The sequence below is a fragment of the Hemiscyllium ocellatum genome, chromosome 31, assembly GCF_020745735.1.
Source record: "Hemiscyllium ocellatum isolate sHemOce1 chromosome 31, sHemOce1.pat.X.cur, whole genome shotgun sequence".
Classification (NCBI taxonomy): Eukaryota; Metazoa; Chordata; class Chondrichthyes; order Orectolobiformes; family Hemiscylliidae; genus Hemiscyllium; species Hemiscyllium ocellatum.
The window spans coordinates 42,733,732-42,747,769 of record NC_083431.1 but is presented as its reverse complement, the minus strand read 5'-3'; the positions used below and the strand labels follow the sequence as shown (position 1 = coordinate 42,747,769).

The window sequence follows — 14,038 nt, the reverse complement described above, 5'->3', positions numbered from 1 at the left end:
GTTATTTACATGCATGTAGCCACTAATGATTTAAGTCGGTGAACTAATTTGTTTTTGGATCAACAAACGTTGTGCGCATTTTAAAATTTGTGACAGTTGCTCGAGTAATCCAATTATTAAGAAACAGTGGTGTTTCCAAATATAATAAAATGGTCATTCTGTAGGATATTTTACTCAATGCTGTTGTCAGACTCCAAATCTGTAGTGGGCAAGTTTTTTTCATCCTCTGATACTCAAAACAGTGAAACAGTGTGTGCAGGCTGAGGTAAACTGTTTTGTTTGTGTCTGGCAGAGCCTGTGACTATGATGACTCAATGTGTAATGCATAAAAAGGATGTGACTGAAAGCTTGAAATAACTGAGTGACATCACTTGAAGGGTGGGTGTATTTGGCTAACCTGGAAATCACTGGATTTATCACGAGATTTTTACGTTTAAAAAAAAATCAACTCTTGTGATTCGCTTCCACTCGTGTTGTTGTTAATGGATTTAAAAATATTAATTTGTAAAATTACAAAACATGAACTAAAAGAAGCAATACTCAAAAAATTGGTAACTTCAATCTCAAGTGGTGTTCTTCAGGCATGTTTGATGCTGGGGACCTGTAACCTGTCCAGGGGTTTGAGCTATCACTGCTGCATGTTTACATTATCAAAACAGGAATATCGGGTATCTTCACTAATCTGTCCTGAAATGAGAGGATTTAAATGAGATTGTAATTTTAATAGTGTTGCTGTGAGACGGTATATTTTACCATAATGGATGACATTAGAGTATAACAGATGTTAGAATGGGAAATCGAAAGCTTGGGCATGGTGAAACCCGTCATTCAGAATACACAATTAATTTGTTTAACTTATAGAAACTCTCACTATTTATATTGTGGCTATTGATATTGGCAAATCTCAACTGTTTTTACACTATCAATATTCTTGCTTATCCAAAAGTGACCTCATTCAAAAGTAAGGAAAACTGCCTTCATTTAACTGTGACACTGGATCCAACTTGGACATGACTTAGTTCCCATCCTTACGACTGGTTATATACTGTTTGTGCAGAAATCACCACAAATTACCTTTAATTTGTTACCTATTAGGAAATTTGACAGACGTTCAAGTTGTGATACAATGATTGGAACTTTATTGCATGAGTAGCAACCAAAATAAGACCCCTCAAGTGAACAAGTTAATCCTCACAGTTTAGCTTAGCTATTAAGTGGTTAATGGTGAAATTTAGCTACAGTTCCAATCAACACTGATGTGCAATGTTGTTCATTGAACTTCTGCTAATGAGGAGTTTTGGAGTTGAATTCTTATAACGACCTTTGTCCTTTGGGTCTGTGGTGTGACAACATTGATGATTTTTAGATTCTTTCATCCAAAATATTGATTACTGTTTTGGAGTCCTTGAGTCTGCAGCTTGCTTCCTTATCAGAAGCAACTTCTTTGTTCCTGGTTATATTCAGTGTTAGTTGTCTGCTTGAAAACACAGCTTTCCTTACATTCTTCTGCAGGGCAATCATTTGTCCTTGTGATATCAAGCAGATGTTAAAATAGTTTGTTTATGTAGTCTCCACTCCTCCTTTTCCCAGGCATGGCTAATTGCTTTCAATTCCTGTGTAGGTTTGCCCTTGCCCACTAATAGTTTAATCCAGATGGAATTATTACTGTTTGTTTCAAACTATGAACAATTCAAGTTCTGATATTTACATTATCACAACTGAAATCAATGGAATGCAAGGTGAGGAATGTGGTGCACCCAAAGCTGAAATAACTTGGATGAGCATGAAAACTATTTTGGAAAATCAGAAAAAGAAGCCGTAGATTGCTGCATGGGCAATGATGATGCCTGCAGAGTTGTTACTGCAGTGATGGATGCTGAAGCACTGTTCCCCTTTAATTTTGCAGTCTTCAGTTCCCTGGACATGTCAAGATCGGTCTCTGTGACAGCGGCTGGTCAGTGTCGATTGGCTCCTCTAATCCAGGTTATTCTTGACTCCAGTCATCTGTATGACTACACTGTTAAACTCCTTTTCAAGTTACACTCCTGTAAGTATGCATGAATTATTTGGTCCAAAAGTTAACAAGTGGCACATGTTTTTTTTAACCAGTCAGTGCCATATGTATTTATCTGTTTGTCATATAATTAGAATGAGTGGGTCAGACCTACAGATGTGGAAAGTATTATTTAAGAGATTAGCTATTCTCTGGGGTATCTTTGCACACACTAAATTTTTTTTAGATCATATAAGTTGCCAGAAGTGCAATAATGAAGACAATGTTTTCAAATTATGAAGTTAAAAGTCACACAACACCAGTTTATAGTCCAGCAGGTTTCTTTGGAAGTACAAGTCTTTTGGGCACTACCTGATGAAGGAGCAGCGCTCTGAAAGCTAGTGCTTCCAATTAAACCTGTTGGAATATAACTTGGTGTTGTGTGATTTTTAATTTTGTCCACCCCAGATCAACACTGGCACCTCCACATCATTAACATTACGATGTTAACATGAAATTTATTAACAAATCCCCTTGAATTTATTAATAGATCCAACTTGAAAATGTGATCTTCAGTGATCTCTCGCAGTATGACCAACTTGGTTATTTAGGCTGAGGTTTTCAGTCAATACATACTTTTGAATTAATTGAAACATAATCTAACCTGAAAACTGCCTGTGCCTGGTCACATGAGCCTCAGAGACAGCCAACTACTCATGTCACCTTATTTTCTTTGATATGGAGATGCCAGTGTCAGTGTACAAAGTTTAAAAAAACCACGCAACACCAGATTATAGTCCAACAGGTTTAATTGGAAGCACTAGCTTTTGGAGCGCCACTCCTTCATCTCCTGAAGGAGCGTCATTCCGAAAACTAGTGCTTCCAGTTAAACCTGTTGGACTATAATCTGGTGTTGTGTGGTTTTTATCTTTATTTTCTTTGTTTTGTCTTTCTGTGCTTTTCCTCCTTTTATTATTGGAGAATCTGGCTATCTGGATTCTGTGGGGTTAGTGAGCTTGGGAACCGTAGAATTCCGCTGTGAAAAGAATTGGCCGTGGCTGATGTCGATTCCATCTCTGTTCTCTGTTACTGGCAGTTAAAATACACTTTGGAAACCTCTGCAGATAGAAGCAGAGGGAACCACATACCTGGAGAGCAATCTATCCTTTTACTATAAACTCCCATTAAGACCAAGTGATAGAACCCCTTTCCCCCTGCTGCAGCTGCAAATCTGACATAGATCGTTATCTATAAATAGTGGTAAATGTATTGATTTATGCAAAAGGAATATTTTTTGAAGTTGCATTATTATACCAGTCAGTGTTGAGTACTATTTGATTAAGTAGTGGAGCAGCTATAACAGCTATGATAGATTTACTGAACGAATTGAGGAAGAACAGGTCTGGTGTTGACTCTGAGTAGGGATCTACAGGATTGGTGTGCCTGGTAATTGGCGATCTGAGTGTTAATTTTGATAAGAGACTCCTACTTCACGCTAGTTAATAGCATAGTTTCAAAATTGGAAATGAGGCAAAGCTGCTGAGGGTGCAAGCTCTTTTTGTCTAGTCTACAGTTTTCAAATGAATGTTGGAACTTGAATATAAATCCATTATTAAACCCAAGATTCAGCCTTGCCACTCATACATTTAGGAAACAAATATTTTTACCCATCAGCTGATATGGTTACTTGATGTAAGTCAAATAAATTCATTCTGATAACACGAAGGAGCAAAATCTAATTATAAATTAGGAATGTTTTAAGCATCTTCCGCTCCTCGTAGTCATTTGATTTTTGACCATCTTAAATGCCTTTCCCTAATGGAGAACATTCTCAGAACAATTAACACTTTTATGTGTTTTATATTACTGATTTAATTAGCAGTATTCTATCTCTCTCTGCCAAACTGCCTTATTGAAGATCAGGTTTCAAATTACATTTTGTTTCCAGGTCTCCCAGCAGATACTTTACAAGGCCATAGAGACCGATTCCACGAACAGTTCAAAAAGTAAGTCACAACAAGCACTTTGCTTATCTCCTCTGTCAGCGCTTTACCTCAAAGTAATTAACATTTTGAAAACAGGATGAGGGTTATCTCTATTATTGTTCATTGTTCTTTGCCATTTCCAGTATCCCAGCAACCACTTAGTGTTTTTGCTGAGTATTGGTGCTTTTGAACATCAACTTTCTCTAATGCACTATCTGGGGAAGAGTTTCTTTCTGAAATGTAATTTTGATAGCTTTGAGAACTCCAATCTAAAAACCATACAATGCTTTTGATATTGCAAAATATTTCAAGAATTTTCGCAATTTGTTGTCCGACTTTAGTGAGTAAAACAAAATGCATTTATAAAGTGTCTTTCATGCCCACAAGATATTGTAGAGTGCTTCACAGCTAATGAAGTGTTATTGAACCATAGTCCCTGTTGTGATGTAGGAAATGTGTTAAAATTAGTTGGAGAGAATTGACTGAAGGGGTGCTGAACAAAATAGATTTTAATAAGATTGTTGGAGCTGAGAGTGTAACATGATGAAATTAAAGGTGTTGATAAAAGGCTAGTAGAAAATGATTTAAGGTGGTTATCCAGAGTCAGAAGAGAGAACACAGTTGATTAAAATAGAAAGGTAGAAGGTAAAAGGATGGGGCACAGGACTCGAGGATGGACTTGAAAGAATATGATGACGATTTTTATATTGTTCCATCCTTTGAGTAATGTGCCTATATATCTGAGTACTCTGACCATCAACCTTTAGAGAATTAACTGATATCTAAATGAGCCAGTTTTGAATATGTGTTTCGTCTTGAGTTGCATCTATTCTCTTCAAAGCATTACATGTATTTAATTCCTTCATTAGTGTTAGTATGATTTTCCATCTCTAAAACTTCTTTGCTTAATGAACTCTTGTGTTTATCTATTGTTAATATTTCAAGTGTTTGTAAACTATGAATAGGTTTTATTGTCACTGATGTTTTCCATAAGCTTAGAATCAACTTTTGAATACTTGTTTGTGATCAGTTTACTTGTGCACCAATATTCTTGGTTTCATAATTGTCACTGCAGTTCAGCAGCCTAGGTGAATTTAAATTTTGAATGAATTCAAAGTTACTGCAGCCCAACATCAATAAGAGCAAGTTAGCCTATTTCATTATCACTCTAAATTGCACTTTAGCCTCTGATCACAACCATCTTCCTGGTTGTCCACTGTGTCTCTTCACTGCCCATGCAAACTCAAGGCACATTAGTGAGTTGCACAACCTTTAGCTCAGCTTCAAAGCACACATTAAGTTCATAGCAAGGCTGCCTCCATTTGCTGCTGAACTATTGTGTCTATCTGTTCTTCTCAAAGTGCTTCTCAAACCTTAATTTTTGCTTCTTTTTGTACTGCTAGTCTCAACTTCTCAATACAACTTCATCAACCTCGAGACCATCTTGCATAAATTCTGACTCATCTGGAAACATGCTTCCTCTATTTATCCTTGATTTACTTTGGCTCCTCATCCTTCAACACACCTTTTCAAAATATTTAACTGAATTGATCCAGCGTTTCAGACAGTCCTTTGACGCTCTCTTACAGCCTACACCCTTTTGTTCTTGCTGCTCTTCAGCATTTCTCACACCTACTGCACAGAAAATGAAATATGTAGTTTGCTATTGAATCAAATTCATACACAGATCTCATTGCAGTAATGAGGACTGTAGAAAAAGATGAGGGGCAACAAAATATTGCAAGTATTGGAAATAAGCTATCATGTGTACACGAAAGACATCAACTCAACCTTTCCAACGTCTTTTACAACCACACCAGTGTTGGAGTGTTTATTTGACATTTACGCTGAAACAAAGTACAATTTTCTAAAGCTCAATATCGGTAAGACCAGAATGACTACTTCTGATATCTGTCACGCGCCCTGTATCTGTCATGCACCCTGTATCTGTCGCACACCTTGTACATGATATCCATTCCAGAGCTGTATTGTTCCCTCCAGCTTTGTGTGTTTGGGATTGAATCTGGTTAATCTGCAACTTGTGTTTCATATTTAATCCCAAGCTAAACTTTTAACTTTGTGTCCTTTCTATTACAAAGGACCTCCTATTTCTATTTCTGTAATATTTGTTCACCTCCACCCGTGATTTGGCTCCTAGAAATTTACAGGATGCAAAGATTGAAAATGACTCCAAAATTAGTGGTGTAATGGACCGCCAAGAAGGTACACTTCCGGGTACAAAGGGACCTTGAGCAGATGGGTTGATGGCCCGAGGAGTAGGAGGTGGAGTTTACTTGGATAAATACGAGGTGCTACATTTTGGAAAGACAAATCAGGGCAGGACTTATACACTTAATGGTAAGGTCCTGGGGAGTATTGCTGAACAAAGAGACCTTGGAGTGCAGGTTCATAGTTCCTTGAAAGTAGAATTGCAGACAAACAGGACAGTGAAGAAGTTTGGTATGCTTGTCTGTATTGGTCACTGCATTGAGAATAGGAGTTGGGTGGTCATATTGCGACTGCACAGGACATTAGTTAGGACACATTTGGAATACTGCATTCAGTTCTGGTCTCCCTGCTATAGGAAGGAGTTTGTGAAACTTGAAAACATTCAGAACAGATTTACAAGGGTGTTGCTGGGGTTGGAGGTTTTGAGCTATAGGGAGAGGCTTTTCTTCCCTGAAGGATTGGAGGCTGATCGGTGACGTTATAGAGATTTATAAACTATGAATAGAGTGAATAGCCAAGGTCTTTTCCTCAAGCTATTCCAATACTGGAGGGCATAGGTTTAAGGTGAGAGGGAGAAGATTTAAAAGGGACCTAACGGAAAACCTTTTCACGCAGAGGATGGTGCATTGTATGGAATAAGCCACCAGAGGAAGTGGTAGAGGCTGGTTTAATTAAAACATTAAAAAGGTATCTGGATGGGTACATGAATAGGAAGGGTTTAGAGGGATATGGGCCAGGTGCTGGCAGATGGGACCAGATTAATTTAGGTGTCAATCGGCATGGATGAGTTGGACTGAATGGTCTGTTTCCATGCTGTACAGCTCTGTGACTCTTTGCTGTTCAGCTCATCATGTCTGCCCAACTAATGAGAAGGCATTCAGCTGAATTCCACTTTTTGCTTTTAGTCTGTGGCCCTGTTGGTTTCAGAAGGTCAATTACATTTCCAAATCTTTGTAAAATATTATAAAGGTTTCTTCCTGTCTTGGCTTTAGAGGTAAAGATTTCTAGGTCCTCACCAATCTCCGGGTGAAAATAATTTCCCTCAAATCCCCTCACCTCTTACCTAAATCTATGACCTCTGGTTAGAAAATCCTAAACAAAGCAGAATAAGTTCTGGATGTAGGTTATTCGCTGAACTGAAAGGTTCATTTTCAGATGTTTCATTACCTTACTCGGTAACATCTTCAGTGGACTTTATGCAAAGCAATGCTGAAACTTCCTGCTTTCTGTTTATATGTTTGGGAAACCCAAGCAGGAAGTTTCAGCATTGCTTTGTATAAAGTCCACTGAAGATGTTACCGAGTAAGGTAATGAAACATCTGAAAATGAACCTTTCAGCTCAGCGAGCAAACCTACATCCAAAACCTCAACCTGAGCTACAAATCTTCTCAAAACTCGCTAAAAATAAGTTCTGTCCACTTGGTCTAAAAATGTTATAATTTTATACTGTTCAATTAGGTCTTCCCTCTGCCTCCGCTGCTCCAAATAAAAGGTTGCTAACCTATCCAGTCATTCCTTTTAGTAATATTGGCCAGTCCTTGTAAAATTCCTCTTGCAAATCACAAATTTACTATAATGTGCTCAGCACAGCAAGCACAAATCCAATTGTTGCCTGAAAGGTGTTTTAAATAGCTCCAGTATAAGCTGTTTATTCTTGTATTCTGTGCCTTAGTTAGTAAGGCAGGTATTCCATATGTCACCATGACAACCTTGTCAGCCAGCTTTAGGGGTCTGTGGATATGCACACCAAAATTCATCTCTTCTATATGGCTGTCATTTATTTTCTTTTGCCTTCTTCACCTTTTGCCAAATATATTGCAAAATATTTCTTCAGTTGGAACTCCAATTGCTATTATTTTTTCTAACTCAGTACTTTGTTGACTTCTTCCTGTAATCTACAGTTTTCCTCCTAATCAACCGTAACATCTATTTCTGAATTATCTGCACACTTCTTAAGCATACCCCAGCAATCAAATCCAAATCATTGCTATTGTTATGGACCAGAGACAAAAGATCTGTAGATGCTAGATTCCAAGGTAGACAAGCGAGAGGATGGAAAAACACAGCAAGCCAGACAGCATCAAGAGGTGGAGAAGTCAACGTTTCAGGTGTAACCTTTCTTCAGTCCTGCGAGATGAATTAAAGAAGAAATTGTTCAATGAGAGATCATGTTCATCTTGGCAGAGGTGCTGATTTGGGATCGGATCAAACTTCCATTCAAGTCAAATGTGGAGACCCCTCAAATCATCGTGATGGGGAATGGAAGTGTAGAGAAACTAAACTTCCATGGGAAAGAGCAAATGTTTAGGGCTAGGACTTTTAATGTGATAGATGGCATCGAAAGAATGAGGTGGGTAATGACTACGCAAGGAGAAACTATTGCATTAGAGTAGGAAGAAATCAAAGCAAAAGACTTTAGATGTTGGAAATCTGAATTAAAAACAAAGTGCTGGAATTTCTCAGCGGATTTGCAGCAATTTTGGAGGAAAGGTTTTAATGTTTTGAGTTGAATCTGACTGGAAGATATTGGTTCAGTGGGGCAGGGACAGGCTGAAATGGTAGGTCCACCAGGGCATTCTTGTTTATAGATTATGAGAAGGTTGCTGTGAGCAGTGTGGTAACTATGAGGTGGGAAGTCAAGGATTGAGGATAACCAGAGGAAATTAGGTCAATAACTGTTTAGAAACAATGGTTTGGTGTTTGACGGTGGGGTCATGATCATGGAGGAGACAGGAGGAAGTGTTATAAAGATAATTAGCCTAAAACTCAAGTTCAACCTTTGTGTACTTAGTTTCACTTTTTTTTTGCAGACTGAAAGAATTATTTTATAGATCCAGTAACTTACAATATTTCAAGCGGCTGATCCAGATTCCACAGCTCCCAGAGGTAAGCATCTTTTGAGGATTAAAAATAGACGGCTTTATCATTTATGCACGTTCTGTGGAAAGTAGACAGTTGAATTCTTTCTGCTGTGAAGGAGATATAACACCAGCACTAGCACCAGCTGACATGTGTTTAACTGGCAATGCACAGACTGTTTTCAAATCTGTTTCATACGATTGCAACTTGTGGTGAATGAATATAATAGAATCCCTGAATATAGATATAGAATCCCTACAGCGTGGAAACAGGCCCTTTGGCCCAACAAGTCCACAACTACCCTCCGAAGGAGGGTTACCTACCCAGACCCATTCCCCTCCATTTACCCCAGACTAATACACCTAACCTACACATCCCTGAATACTGTGGGCAATTTAGCATGGTTTCTAGTTTCCAGTCCTTGCAATTTAGCATGGCCAATTCACCCAACCTGCACATGTTTGGATAGTGGGAGAAAACCAGAGCACCTGGAGGAAACCCACACAGACACAGGGAGAATGTGCAAACTCCACACAGAGAATGGCCCGAAGCAGGAATCGAGCCCAGATCCCTGGCGCTGTGAGGCAGCAGTGCTAACCACTGAGCCACCATGCCACCACAATTACGGAGTATTTTGGATTAAAATGACAAATGAGGCCAACGCATATGGAAATAGACTTTTTTTAGTCTTGTGTGTGACATGCTATGGGAGCATTCTGCATTAATCATGGTAAATAACAAAAAGCTAGCATTTAAGTTACCTGTATATCTGCAGGAGGTGAAGACCTAATAGTAGTATTGCAAGGTAAGCATGTTGTAAAATATGAACACATTGATCGATTTGACGTTTCTGTAAGATGCTTGACCATAGCTAGCACACAAACGAGCACAACATAACACCTCTGTTTGGGTAACAATCAGCAGCTAGGGTGCCTTGTCTTAGTTGAGAAGACCTCCATTACCTGTAGGTATTCAGAACATGGGGTTGTGTCATTTTGTCAGTTTCAAGACATTTGCATTTTGTTGGTTTCAAGTACTGTCAAAACTAGAGGATTATTGTCTTTTGTGGATAAGAAGTAGCTTTTATAATGTGGTTATGCTGTGTGGTGTGATACGTAAAATTATGAATGTAAGAGCAAAGGCAGGCAATTGAGGCTCTCCAACCTGCTCCATCATTCACCGGGATCATGACTGATCTCTAAAGTTACTTTACAAAATTACTGTTGTCCAGTTTCTCTGAATATTATTGCTTAACAAAAGTATAACAAGCTCCAATGTAACAATTTATCAAGCATCAATTGTCGTATGCAGAAAGAGCTCCAAACATCTAGCATCCTTTTTAGTCTTATTTAGTCATTTAATATTTAGATAGTTATTATTAACGTTTAACTGTTTCAAAAGAAACCAAATAAAAAAGTAATGGTGATTTTGGTGGTGGGAAGGTTGATCAGTTGTGTGCGATAACACTCCTGAGTAGAACAAAAAGGAAAAACATGGCCAGTGGGGAGACTCCGGCACAGTGGTAGTGTCCCTACCTCTGATTCAAGAAACTTGGGTTCAAGTCTCACTGCTCTGGTGGTATGTCATAACATCTCTGAACAGTGTTAGTAGAGTATCTACACTCAGGAGATCTTGAGAACATCTTTGTGACTTGAAAGAAGTCATAAAAGCAAAAGGGTAAAGGCCAGTCTTCCTTTTATATTTCTTCATAAATCTGTTCAGCAATGTTATTACACATTTCTGGAGCATGTGGGACTTGAACTCAGGCCTCCTGGACATGAGGTGGGGACATTACCACTGCACCACAAGACCTCTAGGCCAATGTTCTGTTAATTCATGTGAATGGGCATTGCTGCCAATCCAGCATTTGTTCTCCATTGCAAAGTTGCCATTGAGGAGGTGATGGTGAGTTAGTTACTTGAATCATAGCAGTCTGATTGATATTGGCAAAAATGCAGTGCTGTTGGGAGGGTAGCTGTGTTTCTGAATTTTGATTCAGTGATGAGTAAGGAATGGTGACATAATTCCAATTTAGGATTGATAGGGAGCTTGCAGGGAGTGAAGTGCTTGTGACCTGGACCGTTCAGAAGAATATGTTTGAGAAGTGGTAGAATCATGGAATTATGATGTCAAAGGAGCTTTTGGTTCCTGTATTGCACCTTGCAGATGGTACACACTACTGTGGTGCACTGGTGAAGGTGGTGGATGGGATGCAAGTTGAGTTTCTGACTTTGTCCTGGAAAGAGTTGGGATGGAGTGTTCTTGGACTTCTGTTTGTGCGAGCAAATGGGTGGTATTCCATCAAACTCCTGAATTGTTGAAAACGATCTGATGAATTAGAAGGTGAGTTAGTTGGCTCAGAGTACCCAGCCTGTGACTTGCTATTGTAATGACTGTAATTAACTAGCTGATCCAAGTTCAGTTTTTGGTCAATGGTAAACCTCAGGATATTGATGGTAGATTTGACAGTCATGCCAGTCAGAGTTGAAGGAAGTTAGATCTTTTCTCTTTGGAGATGGTCATTGTTTAACAATTATTTACCATTCATGTTGTTTGCTCCTTCTCAGTCCAAGGCCAAATGTTGTTCAGATTTTGCTATGAGTGGACATACGCTGTTTCAGACTTTGAGGCTTTGAGAATGGAGCTGCACCATCTGCTACTATCAGTAAATATCTCCAATTTTAATCTTGACAATGGAGAGAAAGGCACTGTTGAAGCAGATGATTGGGCCCAGTAATCAGTGGTGAGCAGCTCACGCAGTGCTACCATAATCTGACACTTCAAACAACGACAACATCTTCCTACATGCTAAGCATGACTTCATATTGTGACTAGTTATCCCCAATGACCATTGACATAAGTTCTCTTGATGTTACACATGATTGAATGTTGGCTTGATGATAAGATTGTGGCACTCAGCTCTCCTCTGGACTTTAGCTTTTTTGTCTTTGTTTGGATCATCAAGTTCTGAAACGCAAATGAACATTCAAGGAACTCCCTTCTTATCAGATGTCCGTGCACCGCATGTACTGCAGCAGCTCACGAAGACAGTTTACCTCTGCCTTTTCCAAGGCAGCTAGGGATAGTCGGTAAATGTTGGCCTAGCCACCAATGCCTACCTCTTGTGAATGAACAAAGCAAAATCGAGCCAATATGTTGTCCGAGCAAATAACTGTATCCAGCATCCAGTGGTTTGAATGGTTTACTGATACCATCGAGTGAATTAAACTGGCTTCTGAAATGATGCAGACCTCAAGAGAAGACCAAGATGATTTTTTTTTGGGGCACTTGTGGCTGAAGTTGCTTTCAAATGCTTTAGCCTTCTCTTTTGAACAAAGTGCTGGACTGAGATTGGGATGTTAATGGAGCTATTTCCTCTAATCAGTTGACATATTGTCTATCACTATTCATGTTGGAATGTAGCATTAATATTGAGGTTTTATTGGAAAAAATTAGTTGGGGAAATTCTTAGTTGCAACCATGATGCATGAATTCCTCTGTTTAACATGCATGTGACCCCTGCTGCACCTTCAGGTTGGCACCTCATTTTATGTATGCCTGACACTTCTCATGGCATGCCCTTCTAAGCATTCTGTTCTGATATTAATGGTAGATATGTTTGACCTAGAAACGTACTATGGTAATATGAAATTTATAATCCTATTGCTTGCGACCCTATGCCTCGTGGATTACCGACTTAGGGATGTGCTATTCGGAATCAAACACATTTTGTAGATTGTCATAATGCACAATCTAGCAGAGAGTATTCTCGGTGTGGAGATTGTTTCCCCAATGGTTGTGGTGGTCACTCTTATTAATCCTCTCATGGAAAACTGAACCTGGTACAGGAAGATTCATGAGCCTCCGTCTCATATGAAATTGAAAATTCTCTTTTTATTATTCATGGGATGAGGACATTGCTGACGAGGCCAGCATTTATTGCCTATCAGTAAACGCCAGAGGATTGTTGAGAGTCAATCACATTGCTGGAGTCACATGTAGGCCAGTCCGGATAAAGATGGCAAATTTCCTTCCCGAAAGAACATTGGTGAACCTGTCAAGGTTCCACTGAAGAATCTTGAGATGCTGATTTAGTCTTTTTCCTCAGGTAGGGGAGTTCAAAAAGAGAGGGCATTGTTTCAGATGAGAGGAAAAAGATTTCAAAGGACCCTGAGGGGCAATTTTTTTCATCCAGGGTGTAGTTCATTGTGTGGAATCAATTGCCAAAAGAAGTGGTAGATGCAGGTACAGTTACAACATTTGAAAGACATTTGGACAGGTACGTGAATAACAAAGATTTAAAGGGATATGGACCAAGCACAGGCAAGTGGGACTAGTTTAGTTTGGGAAAGTTGGTCAGCATGGACAAGTTGGACTGGAAGATCTGTTTCTGTGTTGTACAACTCTATGTACTTATCTGGAGGCAGAGATTGGGAAGAACCATGTAAAATAATATACAGGGTCTGGACAATCTATGTGGCTATTCCTAAATATACTTAGGGATAGTCTAAGGAAAATGTGTCTCCTATGTTCTCTGAGTTTCTATACTGTTTTCAGTTCTTGCTCTGAATTAAGCAATAATTGCCAATAGTCATGTACTGGAGCTGAAGTTCTTTTGTACTATTCACTCTGTGGAATCTTTTTAAATCTTGCCAGTTGTGCACAGTAATTACTTGATCTGAGCTGTTATTCAGAACTCAGTTTCTTCTCAATGATAATTGACTTTCTTTAGTATGAGTTTTAAGTTTGCAGATAGGAGCAAGGTGGTGCAATGTCTGGTACTTTCTAAAAGTCTTGCTCCTGTTTACTCTCAACCGCTTTTTCATTAAAGTTAACAGTGCACTAAATAACCCTTCTTCACTCTGAATATTAAATAAAGACTCAGAAAGCAATTGGTCATGCTGCACGGAATTAATCTCAATGCTCAAGTGAATTAGATGAAGGTTCAACAGCTTTTAACTGAAGTGTTCAT

General features: G+C 38.9%; 1 protein-coding gene across 3 annotated transcripts in view; it reads left to right on the top strand.

Moving 5' to 3' along the window:
• hip1 (huntingtin interacting protein 1) overlaps positions 1–14,038 on the top strand; it is a 351,738-nt gene that overhangs the window by 245,675 nt on the left and 92,025 nt on the right. For all 3 annotated transcript variants that reach the window (XM_060847935.1, XM_060847937.1, XM_060847936.1), the window contains 3 exons: positions 1,907–2,047; positions 3,942–3,999; positions 9,018–9,093. In XM_060847935.1, the coding sequence (XP_060703918.1) occupies positions 1,907–2,047; positions 3,942–3,999; positions 9,018–9,093 (275 nt within the window). The remainder of the gene's footprint in view (positions 1–1,906; positions 2,048–3,941; positions 4,000–9,017; positions 9,094–14,038) is intronic.